Source organism: Podarcis erhardii, assembly GCF_964252035.2.
Source record: "Podarcis erhardii genome assembly, chromosome: 5".
In the NCBI taxonomy this organism is placed as follows: Eukaryota; Metazoa; Chordata; class Lepidosauria; order Squamata; family Lacertidae; genus Podarcis; species Podarcis erhardii.
This window is the reverse complement of record NC_138509.1, coordinates 60,100,959-60,118,489: the sequence shown is the minus strand read 5'-3', so window position 1 is coordinate 60,118,489 and position 17,531 is coordinate 60,100,959. Positions and strand designations below refer to the sequence as shown.

At 43.2% G+C, this 17,531-nt stretch overlaps 1 protein-coding gene across 1 annotated transcript; it reads right to left on the bottom strand.

The window, feature by feature from the left end:
- Positions 1-492: 492 nt before the first annotated feature.
- Positions 493-14,133, bottom strand: PLEKHB2 (pleckstrin homology domain containing B2). Its single transcript, XM_081864086.1, has 8 exons — positions 14,002-14,133; positions 11,532-11,577; positions 10,279-10,431; positions 9,136-9,238; positions 7,435-7,474; positions 6,085-6,174; positions 5,615-5,723; positions 493-2,625 (listed from the first exon to the last, which is right to left on the bottom strand). Exons 2-8 carry the CDS (start codon positions 11,566-11,568, stop codon positions 2,489-2,491), a joined length of 669 nt encoding a protein of 222 aa, XP_081720212.1. The 5' UTR covers positions 11,569-11,577; positions 14,002-14,133; the 3' UTR covers positions 493-2,488.
- Between the last annotated feature and the right edge of the window lie 3,398 nt (positions 14,134-17,531).

The window sequence follows — 17,531 nt, the reverse complement described above, 5'->3', positions numbered from 1 at the left end:
TTGTGTTCTTTCCCATTATGCCCATTAAATGTAAAGGTAAAGGTACCCCTGCCCGTCCGGGCCAGTCTTGACAGACTCTAGGGTTGTGCGCCCATCTCACTTAAGAGGCCGGGGGCCAGCGCTGTCTGCAGACACTTCCGGGTCACGTGGCCAGCGTGACAAAGCTGCATCTGGCGAGCCAGCACAGCACATGGAAACGCCGTTTACCTTCCCGCCAGTAAGCGGTCCCTATTTATCTACTTGCACCCAGGGGTGCTTTCGAACTGCTAGGTTGGCAGGCGCTGGGACTGAGCAACGGGAGCACACCCCGCCGCGGGGATTCGAACCACCGACCTTTCGATCGGCAAGCCCTAGGCACTGAGGCTTTTACCCACAGCGCCACCCGCGTCCCTGATTATTCAGGCAAAATGAAGTCCCCCACAGCTCCCAGTGTAGTTTTCTATGGTTATAACCAACTTGAACTTGACATCTTAGCAAGGAATGATGAGTGTATTAAATTTTTGACTTGCCAAAAGTTCGAAGACTACATTTATTTTTTTCTCTCCTCACAAAGTAACAAATACAAAGAAAGGAGTTTTCTGGAAGTTCTACAATTCTGTACAGTACACATAATAGCACAGAAGAGATGGTCTTAAAATTACACTGGATAAATTACAAAATCAGAGCAGAAGCTAGTGCTGCTTTTAGTGTATTATCGGTTTCTTAGTAACTTACAAGGCTTCCAACATACTTGCCTGGGTATTAAATAAGAGACTGCAGTCCTATTAAATAATGCATCTTCAGTTCACACATTCTTCAGTTCACAGTACTGTCTTTTGAAATGTCCTAGACTGCTGACAGGGTTTTTAAAAAGCCACACTTTCAAATCCAACAACTGCTGGATGCAATAAGGTCCCCCCTGTTGCATTTCAACAGCAGTTGCATAGACACACCCAAGGCAAACACTGGCATACAAGGTGTACAAGACCAATATTAAGACTTCCAGTACCATTACCTTGCCTTTGCCTCACTCACAATTCAGTTCTCCCATTTAAATAGGAAGGGAATGCATTCGGCTAGGGTTTGTCATTACGGCAGGCAGCACAACCCAAGTCCCCTTTGCTCGCTGCTGTTCAAAGCTTGCAGGTTCACCAAAGGACACAGCACAGCCTATAGACACTTGGAAGAGTCTTGTGTAGATCTCAGATTTTAATAGGATGCACACGCAACGGATGGATAAAAATAGGTGTGCCTTTCTTTTTATTAACCTACACCGCTGAAAATAATTTCCAGGTGGGGATACTTGCTCATTTCTCTGTCCTCTCGCAGAAGTAGGGGTCTTACGTCTTTAAAGCAGTTAATTTAGCTGCAGAAGGAGAAGCACATACAAGACTGGAGCGTGCAACCAAAACAGAGGTATCTCTGTGTCTGGAAAGTAGAAGCCCTTGTTAAAAATAGTTTGTAGTTGCAGGTAAGAGAGCATAATTACTTTGTATAAATCGCAATACAGATTCAAAAGGTTCCCATATACCTAAACCAGTAAGTTAGACTTTGAACACATTTATCCCCAGTATGATCACAACACCTCCTACCACCTATTAATTCACTATCCTTCTACCTGCCTTAGCAAACGTTCCGGAGGCCTGATGTTCGCATGTTAAGCTTTCTTTCCGGCCACCATTACCCTAAGGAACTGTTACTAGGATCTAAAGGAGGTTGCGGTTTCTAGGACACTGGAATGGTTTGCATGGTAATCCAAACTCCTTTCTAGAAGAAATGTCAGATTTTTCTATTGCTTAGACGAGGGAGAGGGAATTTGAGCTCTCCATATTTTGTTGAACTCCCAACTCCTGCCAGCATAGCCACTGATCAAGGATGATGGGAGTTGTAGTCCAAGAGCATCTCAAGAGCCAAAGGTTCCCCGTCCCTGGTTCAGCCTTGGGAAGGACTTGTACAGTAAGTGTGCAATCCTTGTCAAGCTACTGAAATGCCAGAGCTCTCCCTTGAATACAAGAAAACATTCAATGGATCCCATGGCGTGGCTACTGAATCATCATCTTTGTCTTCTAGGAGTGCTAAGAAAAATATCGGAGTCCCCTGGATTCAGAAATACCCACTTTTGTGCTCCCTTGCTTTCCAGTTAGCATTCTGAGGCAGTAGCTGAAGTAATTTTAACAAGATGGTTAATATTTGACTGTAAAAATGAGTCAACTGTAGCCATTTAACCATCATTAGTAACACTTCATTGATATTACTGCTACTTACTTATCAATGCATAGAATCACAAACTCATCTGACCACGAGCCATTATGCTAACCACTTTTCAACTAAAGGGCACCTTTGGGACAGCTGGGAATTTTTGTTAACTACAATCTGCCTGTCATCAGCAAAAAGTACTACTAGAACCTATTGGAAAAAAATGTGGATTAAACTGAAGTACTTTGCAAATACATATTATTGCACACAGAAGACTTCAGGTCTCCCTTTGCTTTGTGGCTCCAGAGGGAGCCTAGAACACCCAGAACAACGAGCCCAGGGCCATTCCTGTTGCTGCTCCAGCAAGCATGCCAAGCGCCAGGTCCCCATCATTATCCCGGTAGCGCTCTCGAATGATGACATGATTCGCAGGAGGGTGGCCATAAGGACCTGGAAAGAAGAACACCGTGGGATTTAAATAGAAATAAAACTTGAAACCTAATTGTTCCCTTTCATTGATCTCCTTCAAACTGGGAGGCCAACACATTCTGGACTCCATAAAAATAGAGAAAGGAAAGCCTTGCCGTTAATGTGGGCTAGATAGCTGGGTCTTTAAAAGTAAATGATTTTCAATGCCAGGGAACCTGAACGAACACACAGAGGAGATAATGTGAAGGAAGACCGATAAAAGCTGTGGGCGATGTCTACGTTGTACTCAAGTAACTCAATCCACTCATTTTTACTGAGTCTACTCTGAGTATGACTAACACTGCATTTCACCCAGTGGCTACATTCAGATATCATGTTCCCCAAGGCGAGTTACACACACACACACAAATATGGCTCATTGCTGATCCTCTATAATGTGGTTGGGCAGGGCAGTCCAACATGTGACCCAAGAGCCACCTGTAGCCCTCAAGGCCTTTTCGGACAGCCCTTGACAACATTTGACACTCCCACACCACAGCCCTTGCACCGCCTTCCCAAAACTGGGTAACCGAGGCACTAGGCCAGGCATGTCCAAAGTTCGTTTCGGGGGCCTAATCTGGCCCACCGGTCAATTTAATCTGGCCCCTGTGGCAGTTTATTTCCTGGGGTAAAATCCTAAAAAAAACCTTAACAACTTCAGTCCTTAAAAAAAGCTTAACAACTTCAGTCCTAAAAAAACTTTGGTTGGTTGGCCCTCACGGCCCTTCACATCACCAAATCTGGCCCTCTTTGAAAAAAGTTTGGACACAACTGCACTAGGCTTTGGAAAAGAAGGCATGAGGGCTTTGGCAGAGTCCCAGAGTCCTTCACCCTCCTTTCCCAAAGCTTAGTTAGCACTTTCCCAGCTTTGGGTAGGAGGTAGGAGGCCTCTAGGACCCTGCCAGAGCCTTGCGCCTCCTTCCCAGAGCCTGGCACCTTGTTCACCTGGCTTTGGGAAGGCAGCGCATTGGCTTGAGGTGATGTCAAACTTTGGCCTCACTCCCCCTCTTGCGGCCCACTTGGTATGAAAAGTTGTAGCAACGTGGTTTAAAGGATCACATCTCAACGCTGTTATTGTGAGGGCACAAACCACTCATGCCAAAGAAGAGGAAGACAGGCCAGTCAAACCATAAGAACACATTCAAATACAATATAATTCATAAAGCAGTTGTCATATCACAGAAGCATATGATACAGGATAATTAATCAAACGTTTTTTGTCTTATACTATAGTTCCGCAGTAGCACAGGCTGACCTAATAATGGGTTGAGAACTCACACACGGGTTTCTTTGCACATCAGCAGTGACAGTGTAAGAATACTCCAACCTTTAATGGAGGGATGGGGAATCTGTGGCCCTGGAGATGTTGCTGGACTACAGTTCCCATTGCCATGACTACTGGCCATGTTGACTGAGACTTATGGGAGTTGAAGTCCCAGAAACATCTAGAGAGCCACAAGTTTCCCAGCACAGATTTAATTACAATCTGGCACTGAAACTCCCTCAGTAACCTGAGCATGGGCATATTTTATGACCATAACTGACTTAAGCAATTAAATATGGCATATTTCTGATACAAGCAACCAGAAATAGAAGCCAAACATACTTAGCAGTGCAAAACTTTACATGTTTACTCAGGAGTTTCAGCGGGACTCAGTCCCAGGTTACGTGATCACAGGGTTGCAGTCAAAATGTTCCAGTTATTAATTTCATTCCTACTGAATTTATTATTAATTTCATTCCCTTCCTATGCAGCATCGCACAATATAATAAAACATATATAAAATAACTGCATATATAACAACAATTTCAAATCCAGTATGGTTATGGACTGGGATATAGTTCTTGTAGTCTAAGTTACCCTCTCATATCATGCTAATGCACTAGTAATGTACAAGTAAAGTACACATCAAAAATTTGGGAGAGAAAAATACCATCAGAAGATGAGAATTATACCACTATCTCTTATGTTACATCCTCATTTTAAACCTTTTTCTACTTGACCAATATTATGATTTTAGGTCTGAGATAGGGAGGGAAATTATAAGTACCATATTTTTCCATGTATAAGACAATGTTTTTTGCTAAAAAAATTTAGTCCAAAATAGGGGGTCGTTCTATACATGGAAAAATACGGTCCAGTGCTTCAGCTGCTCGTTCCACTTCTGCTTGGCACCTGCCATCTTCATGCCCTGCTTAATTCTGGTTCCTTTTCCTGCTCCCTATTGCTGCCTTGCCTGCCTGTCTCCCTCAGCAGCAGCTAATTTGGACGAATTCCCCCCAAAAAAGCTCAACAAATTTGGGCAACCTCAGGTGTTTAAAATATTGATTTCTTTTAGCCCAGAGATGGAAAGAGGATGCTGTTCCAACCAAGGAAGTGTGGCTGATTCAATTGATGGTTTATACCAAAATGGCAAAATTAATGGGTGTGTTAAGAAACCGGGGGGGGGATTATTAAGGAGTGGGGAATATTTGTGGAATATTTGAAAAACTATGGTATGCAACTAAGTGCATTGGTAGGGTTAACTTAAATCAAGCAGTTAAAAGTACTATTAAGATTAATTGTAGAATAATTAAAAAATGGAGTAAAGTAGAAAACGCAGTGTTAAAAATTTAAATAAGAGAAGACACCACAAAAGCAGGGAAGGGAAGTCTGATTTGTATTGGAAGAACAATATTGTAAAATCTGTATTTGTAAATTCTTGAATATTGTTTTCTTAATTTAGGGTTCAAAAATATAGGTATCATCTTATACATAGGGGAGTGTTATAAATGGAAAAATACGGCAAATGCATTATATATACTGAAGAAATGGTAATTTTAGGCTATTTATTCATTTATTGTTGAGTAATAAAATACCTTACTACCAAGGGGGAGGAGGTTGTGTGGGGGAAATACTGAATGCAAAACCAAACTGCAGAGTTCTGAATGTACTAAATCAAGTCATAGAAGAATAAATATTACCAGTTACCTTGGTTTGGATATTGATAGGGGATTGCATACGTCTGTCCATTAGAAGTAAAGAAGACCTGAGCCCCGGGTGGTGGATATGCGCCATTGTACTGTGGGTAGCCATAAACCTGATGATATTGAGAACAATTGTTAGCAGTGTACATTGGAACCAAACATTCCTGAGTATGGCATTCCATTCTCTTTAACTACAAGGCTTTTCGCTTGAAACTGAAGAGGACACCTATACAATACGCCATGCTGTGATGGAAGATGGATAAGGGTTTAAGACCTTTTACAACTAGATTCAACAAACTCAAGCAAACAGGTGCTGCCTGGCATCACCAGCTCAGGTATGACGCACCACCTGCTTCTTCAGGACAGGTGAAACCTGCTAGCTAAATTTTATGCATAGGTCACCTCACAAAATGCCCAATTTTAAGCAACTTGCACTAACCAAACTCTCCTTATATCATGTTTTCCACAGCTTACCTCAGGTGATGGTGTTGCATAAGCCGTGTACGGAGGAGGAGACGAGGAAATTGTATTGTCGTCATACATCACTTCCGAACCAATATAGGCCTGGACATGTTAACATAAAACACAGAAGCAGCTGTTCAAATTCTTCAATTGCAATCACTGCAGATGGGAGCAGGATTGGATAAACGGAGCACTCAATAGGAAATTGAAATGAGGTTAGCATCTTTGGGAAATGCTGAGTTGTTGACTTACTGTACAAAATAGCATTACTGATCAACAATACTTAAACTGAGGAGTTTAACGCACAATGCAGGGCAAAATGGAAAAGTACAGCCTTCCCACTCTGTTCCATGTCAGGTAGGTGAGAAGTGGGAAGAACATCAGACACAAGGCAAAGTGGAAAGAAGATGCCACTGTCAGAGGTAGAGGGAGAACATACCAAAATTACCAAGTTCTTAAAATTTCTCTGTGTTCTCTTTCCCTGCTCTCCAGCAGATGGCTTTGCTTCTAGCACACGAAAGGATTATTATTTTTGTTCACCCTGTGGATATGCGGCAGAAGAACCATGATGCCACTTTTATGTTCCGCAGAAGACAGCAGCAACCCTGACACAGATGGCTTTGCGGATGATCACCAACAGCCACATTGTGTTTTTGTTCAAGCTGCAAAGAGCCCTGTTGAGTTGGCTTGACTTGCTCTCCTACCTTTTTAAGGATCAAGGGAGGGAGCTGGGATAGGTCTGCAGCAGAGATGAGAAAGCACCAAAGGACAACACTTCTTGGACTACAGGGCCAGAAATGCATAGCAATTTCCACCAGCCTTGCTGGATTCTTTTCTGATTCCAGGAAAGAGCACGATGACAAGGGTGTGTGCCTGTGTATTAAGCAGAATCAGAGGCTGCAGCTTGTCTGCTCCCCTGGGGAAGCTACTTGCTCCAGGCATGCTAGGCGAGTGGCAAATGGCACCTTTGAAGCGTTACGCATCATGTTGTGTGTAATATTTGACTTTTGTTCATTTCTGAAATAACTATCTTCCTAAAGATTCCTTCACTGGCTAACATGATCAAGAAATGGATCATACAAGTTGGGCCTGTGATGATGATAGGAATAAGGCCCGATGACCACTGTGAGAACAGGATGCTGAACTACAAGAAGGCTTTGGTTTGATGCAGCAAGGTTCTTCCTAAGCTTCCTATGCACTTCTTACGCTTACTCCTTCCATCAGAACAAGAGAAGTGTGGGCCAAGGTACTAGCCACACAAAAAAGGTACTCAAAAAAGAAATCTAAATGAAAGGTTATTTCTCTCAGTGCTACTATTGCAAGCACACACACACACACACACACACACAAAACCCAACTTACCCCATTTGTTCTGGCATCCTGGAGAGCAATTTTCCAAGCTCTGTATAAAATATGAAGCAAACAAGTGTTAAAAAAAAAAAGCATAATGGTGGAAGAATCACTAATATAAATTGTACCTCCATGTTAACAAGTTTAGAAAAAAATTGTAGCAACTTTTGTGAATATATAAACCTGGCAAGACTCAAGCATTCATAAGGGGACAATCGGACCAGAAATTATTAAAAGAATGGGGTTGTGCTAAAGAGTATATGAAAAAACATTGTTCTGGAGTAAGTATATCGGTATGTAATGAATGATGTGTTACAGGGTTAAAGAAAAAGAAAAGTGGTGTAAAAAAGTACAAAGATGGAAGTAATCTACGTTAGACACAATTTAGTAAGAGTAAAAATTTTGAGGTCTTAGAACAAAGGAAGGAAGTCAATATGTGTATATGTATGTAATGACTAGATTAGATAGGGTTTTATTTGTAGATGTGTGCTTTTTTTCTTTTTTTGTGTTCTGTTTTTCTTTCTTGTTTCTTTGGTTTTATTTTGGATTCAATGTTTGTAATTTTTGTTATAATTTTGCATTGCATTGAAAAGAAAAGAAAATTAGAAAAAAAATATAGCAACTATTCGTGGTGAAACTACATGGGAGGAGCATGATTAGAAGACCTGGTGCATTTTTATTACACAAAAAAGAAAAGAAAATTAGAAAAAAATTATAGCAACTATTCGTGGTGAAACTACATGGGAGGAGCATGATTAGAAGACCTGGTGCATTTTTATTACACAAAAAAAGTAGCTATGGTTGGGAATGCAATTGCAGAGGGAGAGAGTCTAACTAATGCTTTTGGATTTAGGTCAAAGTGTCTCCTCCCTCTCTCAATCCAAACTGGCTACTGAAGTGAAAAACAGCTGAGTTCAATGTCCTGAATCCATGTCTTCCCCTCAAGGACTAACAGCAAGCTTGGGGTACAATTAAAGCCAGGGAGCAAAGGGTTAAATCTCTCCAATCTAGCCACAAGACGTAGCCAGAAAAAAACCTTGGCTACAAGCTGTGGTTAAGGAGGAGAGAGCTTCAACCACAAGCCTGGGTTCACGCAACATGCTAAGCTGAAGGACCAGGAAGGAGCAAACTGCCTGCATTCTCCTCCAGCACCCACAAGTTTGGCTTAATGTCATGGTTTGGCTTAGCACTACATGCAAATGCAGCAAAACAAATCAGGGTTTGCTGTTACATGCGAATGCAGACCATGTGTAGCCTGATGCTCAATCTGACGAGTCACTAGCCTAGAAAATAATCTGACCAGCAACAACAATTCCCTTTATCAGTATGCAAGAATAAAATATCCCCAAAGACATAAATCCTTGAAAGGCTATTAATAAGTGGAGGGAAATTGAACCATCTGTTAATAGGTGATAATCTGGAAAGGAAAAAGCAAAGATGCTCAGCTAAAGTCCTGGTGTGAAGCTGTCATTACACTCCCCCAGTTTCAAAAGGGATGGGGAAAGTTAGTTATCTGACCATGATAATTAGCTCAAACATCCGCTTTGGGAAGTGAGCTAAGACGTGGGTCTGCTTCTTGCAGTTGGGAGAGTTGCAACTGTTTTGCAAAGCAACTCATTCAAGAACATATGGCACATGGCCGTCCATTATGCATACATGTCACTCTTTCAGAAGGGAAGGTCTTTTATTTTCAAGTAAGCAGAAGAAACTCACAAGCAGTCGTCAGCACTTTCTGCACAGAGGTTGAGCACTTTCCCATCACGGCAAATGATCTGCAGCAAGCAATCCCTAGGCTTCCCCTCTGGAGGCTGGAAACCTGCCCAAGAGAAAGGCGAAGTAAAAGAATGGTACTTCAGCTCCACGTGGCACCAAGCTAAATGCTTAATTCACTTTTAAACTCAGATCCTCCAAAGAGGCTTGAGTAGGCACATACAATGAGAAGCCTGATTCAGAAACTAAAGCAGAATACTAAGCTTGACAAACGGAGGAGACACACCCAAGCTCCACTTGATTTAAGGTATGTCACAAAGCCTTTGCTGCAAAAAGGAACACCTAGAGGTGCTAAGTTGCTGTGCTGCAAGTTCCCAGGTCTTTCAGTTGCCCATAAAGGTAAAGGGACCCCTGACCATTAGGTCCAGTCGTGACCGACTCTGGGGTTGCGGCGCTCATCTCGCTCTATGAGCCGAGGGAGCCGCCGTACAGCTTCCGGGTCATGTGGCCAGCATGACTAAGCCGCTTCTGGCGAACCAGAGCAGCGCACGGATATTTCTGGCTTAGCAGAGTCTGTAACCTGAAGTGTCGGTAACCTGAAGTGTCTGTAACCCGAGGTGCCATTGTATTTTGTAACATAATTCTTTTTTGCAAATAACTAGAATAAAATAAAATAGGTAGCTTTGCAAATAAGCTCCCTTCTCCCCTGCAAAGGACAAAACAAGAATATGCCAGTTATGTCCTGAGAAAAGGCGATGGGGATCCTCAGCATTTATGTTAAACCAAGTAGAATAAGGTTGTAATTCACTGCATGTATGGGTGCACTGGAAATGTGCATAGTGCCACATTGTTACCATCACTGGTCATAGTTTAGCACAGGCATAGGCAAACTCGGCCCTCCAGATATTTTGAGACTACAATTCCCATCACCCCTGACCACTGGTCCTGTTAGGTAGGGATGATGGGAGTTGTAGTCCCAAAACATCTGGAGGGCCGAGTTTGCCTATGCCTGGTTTAGCACTGTGAGAAATGGCTTTGTGAATTTAGAACCAAGTCTACATATAGTGGTAAGTCCTTCATATTTGTATTACAGGTGTATGTATGCAGAGGGTGGGAAAGTTCAAATAAAAAGAAGATTATTTGCACCTCGGCATTCATTTCCCACTCTGACGTTGATGCAGTCAACTTTCATGTGAATTCGATCCTCTAGATCCTGCCGATGTTGGTCGTCATAAAATAACAAATGGCCATGAGCCCACAGATCAAACCAGTTCTTCTTCCAACGCCTTAATATAGTACCTAAAAGGAACAGGGATCAATTGTTTTTTGAGAGGTCTAACTAAACTGTATCAAATTCCACATTGATTAGGTTGTTTGATATTTGTTTTGCTTTCAGTGATCGTGTTTGAAATGTTCTTAAACCAGAGTTCTCTGAATCTATAACAGAAATAGCAAAGGCAATAAATGTCAAGGAAAAAGCTCCTACTTCTACTTCATAGCATCTATTTAATTTATTCTGACAAACCTTTAGCCAGACATCAGGCAACCAAAGAACCAAGCAGACATCTTTTTATTCATTTGGTGGCCAAAAATATTGCTTTTAAGGAATTTTGCATAAAACATTATTTGTTTTATGTCACCATAGCATGAAATTCACACACATATATATATAAAGTCCAAATATGATTTGCGTTTTTTCCATGTTTTTCTGAAACAGACATGCTGAGCCAAGCCATGATCAGCATGAATGAACAAGACTTGTAGTTACTCAGAGCAAAAACTGAAGAAGCTTCACTCCTCCCCCAGGTGCTACTTCTGTTTTGCTATCCAGAGCTAAGCCATGATTTTGCTTAACATTGCATCCAAACCTGGGCTCATGGTTTGTATTGCTGAATACAAACCATGAACTTTAGTCAAGGTTGTCATTTTTGCTCCAAGCATCAACATGCTTGCTTGTCCTGAGTCATTGCTTGCCTTAGCGTTGCATGCAAACAGTCATACTTTAATTCCAAACTACACAGAATGAAGGAGACCTAGAATTGGATTTCTGGTGTCTTGTTTTAATTCAACACAGCTAATTTAATCCAAGCAGAAGCGGGGTAGGGAGAGGGTTCCTGATTCCGAGTGTCATTCTCCCCCATTTGTGTTTTGAGGAGCGGGGGGATGCACATAGTCAGTTTCCTGGGGAAGGGAGAATCTTGATTGGGATATCAGCACAGGAGGAAAAACTCTCTCCCACTGCTCATGCTCAGGTCAAATTGTCAGCCTCAGTGGCTGCACATCACAGAAAATTTGATAAGATCCAGTCATGGATTTTCTACCTAATGTGTTGCTTGGCACCAAAACAAGTCAGGGAGGGGAGAGACAGAGAGAGAGAGCTGACAGAATCCATTACTCACTTTGCCGGAGCAGCCATCCACTTTTCACCAGTGCCATCTCCAAATGCTAGGGAGAAAAGAAAGACATCAGTGTAGCACCAGTGTGATGATACAGAAGGACTTTCTCTGTCTCTCTTTCTCCAAATGAGAGACAGGCTTCCTTACAAGGCAGAGGGTAGGGTATGTCTGTGTCTCTTGTGTTTAAAGTATATGGGAGGTGGGGGTCTCCAGACAAACTGTACAGGGGTAGCAAACTTCGTGCTTTCCATATGTTGTGGACTGCTATCAGTACGGCCAATGATCAGGGTTGATGGGAGTTGTAGTCAAAACATCTGGAGCGCACCATGTTAGCTACCCCTCTTATAACAGTAATGTCTTGTTTAATTGGAGCTGCAGGTTGATCCTAACCAGGTTTACGCCAAAAGAAATCCCACTGAGTTCAACAATACTAATGCAGCATGCCTGGGATTGCAGGTTCAATTGGAAGGAAAGCTGCTCTGTGGGCCAATATAGCTGATAAGATACCAAAAAGTGATTCAATTACAGAAAGAAAGGGACTTGCATTGAGAGACCAAATGCACTTTTATTTACAGATAAAGGATTAAGAAAAAATTCTTAAATCTTCCCATGGCGTTCAGAAGAATCTTCCCAGGAAGTAAATCCCATGGGACTTGTATCCACATTAACACATTTTTAAAAATTGTTCTAGGAATGGAAGTTCAGCTGCTGTGTTTACTACGTACGTGAAAAGCTCTCTCTCTCTCGTTATGTAATGCATACCACATTTTGTCACAAATAATGAAAATAGCTGAAAATATAGTACTGGTTGTTTTTTTGCCCACTGTACTAGGTTTAAAAAGCCACTACTGTGATTATGAGATTGTTTTGTGAGGGCTTGAGCTTGTCCATAGGAGTGTATGGATTTCCACTAGGCAGAGCCAGGCCATGGATCCATCTAGCTCAGTAATGTCTACAGGGTCTGGCAGCAGTTCTCCGGGGTTTCAGCCAAAAGTCTTTCCCACCTCTGCATGGAGATGCCAGAGATTTTTCTCATATAAGGTGTGGGCTCCACCACTGAATTACGGCCCTTCTTACCGAGAATCTCCAGCAGGATTGTTGGATTGGGTCCTGCTACTAGAGGTTGTTTTCATCAGGAGATTCCAGGGACCAAGGCTGCAATCCTATACACACTTATCTGGGAGGGCCAGAGCAGTCCAAACTGCCTCCGTGCTGAGCAGAGGGCCCTGCTAGCTAAGCCGGCTTCCCGCTGACAACAGAGTGATGCAAGCAGCATTCCCGTGGCAGGGCACTCCCCCTTCCCCCAGCCAAATGGTCAGGTGGGCGTGCTGTCATGAGGAAATGATGCCACACCAAATAAATAAATCACATCTTCACTGTTACTCTAATCTGGAGACAAAGCTACCAAAGCAGTTCCCACCCTGCCATATTCTGTCCATATTTCAGCAGCACTTTCACACACCGCCCAATTAACTGTGGTACAACCCAAGTTAGAAAAGAGAGCTTGACACCCCAAAGTGCAGTTTTTAGAGCAAAAATGACATCATCACCATTTAATTAAAAGCAGCAGTTTGATGATGAAACCATCTGTAGAGATGATGCTTTTGTTTTCTAGCAGGCCTCCCATGTCCTGAAAGCTGTCAATGTCCCCACCCCACCTCCAGTATGTTTAGTGAATGTGTTGCCCACCAAAGAATCCTGGAAAGCTTTGTTTACCCCCCTCACTGAACTACAATTCTCAGCACCCATAAACTATGGTTCCCGGGTTGTTGTTTTTTGATGAGGTGGGGGGTGCTATTATACTACAAAGTACTTTATCGGCTTATTTTGTGCTCCTCGCACACAGGGGTCTATTTGACGAGGATCCTGAATTACATTCTGCTGTAAATTCCAGAATTAATCCACACTGCAGCTTGAAAGCACAATTGTGATAGGAGGGCGACTTTGAAAGGCGTTATCTCATAGCCGTCAACGTTTCCCTTTTTTTAAGGGAAATTCCCTTATTTCGAATAGGATTCCTCGCAAGAAAAGGGAAAAGTTGACAGCTATGCGTTATCTTAAGAGCCCGCCACTCCACCCAAAAAAGGGCTTCGCAGACTGTCACTCAGACGACCTCCGCCCTGACTGAGCCCCCTTCTCCTCCGACGCTAAGATGGAAAAAGCAAGAAGAAAGCAGGAAGTAGAAGCACCTCAAGAAGCAAGCGGAGCGCTTCTCCGAGGAGGATAAAAAGCGAGGACAGCGACCTAGACTGCGTGCACTTGTTACAGTCCTGGGGATTACAAAACACGGTGGCCTGACCTCGTTGGATTTGACCCCTGCTCGCCCAGACAAGCTGCAGCCGCCGGACCAGCTGCCCGCCCGCCCGCCCTCCGCCCCCGGCCCATTGCAAGATCCACACACCGCGCGCCGCCGCCGCCGCCGCCCTTCGCTCTCTCCCGGGCAGAGGGGGAAACGAGCCCCGGCCCAGCCTACCTGTTACGCCAGGAAGCGAGCGCGCGAGCCCCAACAACCCTCGCTTTCTTCTTATTCTTCCTTGTTGCTAAAAGGAGATCCAAGATCGCGCGCCCCGCCCCGCCCTCGTCTGACGCCAGACGGGTCCTATGATCAACCGCGTCACTCAATGTCTACTGCTCATGCCCGCAAGGGTAGATGGGAGTTGTAGTTTCTCAGCGCGGAAGGAGACGGCAGGGCAAATGTTTCATTTAAAAAATTCTGTATCAGCGTTCCCGCAGGTTTCCTCCGCCCCTATTACGGCTGGGTCAGTTCTGGAACAGTCCCTCCCCAGCATGCCAAAAAACGAAACTGCAGTTATGTATATTTATATACAAATATCTAGATAAGGCGAAGCGTAAAGCGATATGGAAATGTGGAATTGTGCGCGGTAGGCGGCCCGATCCTATGGAAATGCGCTCGCAAGTAAAGCCCGCTTGTTTTAATTGGGGGCTGTCCCCTGGTGTTTAGGGGTAGGGATGGAGGAAGCTTTAACCTTCCAGATGTTGGTGGACTACAGCTCCCATCTTCTCCCACTACTGGCCATACTGATGGTTGGAATTCAACATCTGCGTGGCCACAACTCTCCCACCTCCCCTGCACACCTGATTTAGGATTGCAGCCTTCGGCACATAGTTGGAGGTGCCAATCTTGGCAGCGTCGTGCTTGTTGGAAGAAGTAGGATATCTAATATCTTCCAAGCAAGCAGGTATGCTGAAGTTTTGGTGTCAACCTCATCTTAAAGTACTATCACAAAATAGCAATAGTTGCATGTACATGTAGTCTCTGAATAGATACAACATATTCCTGTGTTTCTCACTCCAAATGGGTTGTACACTTTTCTATTCAGATAATGTTCATGAAGTACTATTATAATCATGAAATACTACTATTATAAAAAGTATTGTGACACCTTAAATACAAACTTCAAATCTTTAATTTCTTGAAATATTGTTGGAAGCCACCCTGAGATCTGCGGGTATAGGTGGTATACAAAATTAATAATAATAAATAATAATAAAATCTTTCATGACTTCCTATTGGCCCACTTGGGAGAAAACAATAGTGATTGAATCTGTGGTTGGAACTGACATATGGGAGGGAAATTTCCCTTGCCAAAGTGCTTTTAAAGCAAAATGTTTCGGCTCTGGTTTTGAAGGGGGGGTAGGGTAATTACATAATTATTTTTTGCTTTTGTCCAGCAACAAAACAATCCAAGGAAACACAAGGGAGAGGATTTAGTTTTTGTCTGAAATGCAACACACACCACAAACTGTTAAAACTATTCCAAGATCCAGGAAAGCTAGCACATGCGAACAAGGCTTGCTGGATCAGGGCCTATGGAAATAGCATGCAGATATGCATCCTTTTGCATAAGTCATAAACCAAGAACAATGAGATACCATAACATCCTAGAATGAAAACCTAAGTTTGAGTTTAAATATCTCATATAAACTTTGCCTAAGATTCTTTATTCACAGTAATGTCCCCAACAATATTTCAAGAAATACGAGAGAGAATTTTTCTTTATTTTTCATAAATTTAAGAAATAACTTCACAATAAATAATTCAACTCTAAATCTCCAGTACAAGAAGGACAGTTCACCACACAGTAAAGTATGCTTAGGTACACTGATATCAGTGGGGTTAAATATGCTGGAAATATGAGTTGTGAATAAGGCTGTGCTTCAGGACCAATGACTGCTACAAAAAAAGGCAGCTCCCATTTCTCAGCAGCATGTCCCAGATGCAACATCCAGGAAATTCTGATGAAATTAAATTACTGCCACCACTGCCAAAGGCAGCAAGCAAATATATTGCCAAATAAATCATGAAACAATGCTGAAAATGAATAAAATGAAATGACCTTTTTTTCATGCACACCCAAATGTGTGAAAGGTAGGGGACCACCACAGAGAAAGTAAGGTATGTTCCTTCTCACTTCCTTAATATGATTTGTATGAAAGATATTAAAACATTATTGATTTGAATGCTCTCATATTCTCTTTGTTATGCAGAATGCCTAAACATGTTTTGTTGGTTAAGAATGGCAGTTACAAATAGTTAAGATTTATAAATGCATACATGTGTGTGAGGTGGTTTTTTGTTACAGAACAGTAAGATGCACAGTTCTGCAGTGCATTTTCTGAAGACACACACCTTTCAGCAACTTCCAGAAGGCAACTTGTGTTAAACCAATGAAGAGTCTTGGGGCACCTTAAAAACTAACATTATTATGTTACGCTATATTATTATGTAAACGTTTGTGTATTAGAGTTGACTTCATCAGAATCCTCTTTTCACATTTGTTCGGGCATTTGCCCCAACTAACAAATGCTGAATTCGTGGACAGTGGGATATATGCAAGCCCTGTGCCCAACACCCCACCTCAATGCTTCTCTGCTCAGCGCTCAATCCATCCCACGCTGAGCACGGAAGTTCTGCAGGGGTCTTTTATTTGCACTGATTTCAATGTGAGTAGAAAACTCTTCGTGATTTAGGAACCCAATAAAACCCTTTCCCCCATTTACAATTTTAGCCTTCTGGCGCTCTCCTTATCCGCCATCTAACTATTAAACTGTATTATGGGCAATCATTATCGTACAGGAATGAGTCACCTTGGCTCCAAAACAACACCAGAAATAGTTATGCAAGCATGTCCTCTCAGGAAGGTGGCTGGCTGCCATGAGCATCTCTTTGTGCTCTTAATCAATATTGGGATAGCTACCCGGCTCCAACATTTTTAAAAACTCCCTGGTCTCAAAATATGCAGTGCAAAAGAATGCAGACTGTGTTTACTGGATTGTGTAGTTTAAGTTTTAACTGACTGCATTGCAGCGTTTTATTTTGATTGTGAACCACCACTGTTTCTTTCTCCAACTGCACAGCCTCCATGAGAGAAACAGGTAGTGGAAGGGAGGAGCAGGGCAGGCTCCTGAAGTGATTGTAACCCCGGAAATTTCCCCCTGTCCTCTGTCTTTTACACCTTATAGATTTATTAGGCCAACCAAAATAACACAGAATTGCACGCAAGCTTTCGAGTTCTGCAAGGGGACCTGCCCAAGCTCAATTCCCGAGAATGTCGAGGAAGGGCGGACAAACGCTGCCAATCAGTGCAGACAACAGCGAGCTAGATAGGCCATCAGCCTGCCTCGGGATAAGCAGCTTCCTCTCTTCCCCACTCCCGCTCTGATGGTCCAAGACAATATTGGGCATGTGCCTTACAGGTGCAAATGACCCTGAGAAAGCGGGGGGGCGCGAGAGCGCGCCTCCAGCCTCCTACACGTGACCAGCCCTGAGGCCACCTAAACAAATAGCAATTAAAAAACAACAACAGCCGTCGACTCCTTTGCTTCTTTTGCAGTTTGAGGGGGCGGGGGCGGGGGCGGGGGGGAGAGAACGGCAGAGCGCGACGGCTCCTGCGACCACGTGACAGGGAGCCGCGGCCGCGAAGGCGCCTTTCTCCCCCCGCACGTGACAGCGGCTTTCTGCTCGCTTTGGGGGGCTTCAGG

What these genes read in the sequence shown, in the direction of transcription:
- PLEKHB2 (XM_081864086.1), bottom strand. Translation starts at nt 11,568, where the DNA reads ATGGCACTGGTGAAAAGTGGATGGCTGCTCCGGCAAA. An exon ending in AGTGGGAAATGAATGCCGAG is followed by an intron (nt 9,239 to 10,278) that starts GTGCAAATAATC and finishes TCTCTTGGGCAG; the next exon opens with GTTTCCAGCCTCCAGAGGGG. An exon ending in CTATCAATATCCAAACCAAG is followed by an intron (nt 2,626 to 5,614) that starts GTAACTGGTAAT and finishes TCTTCTTTCCAG; the next exon opens with GTCCTTATGGCCACCCTCCT.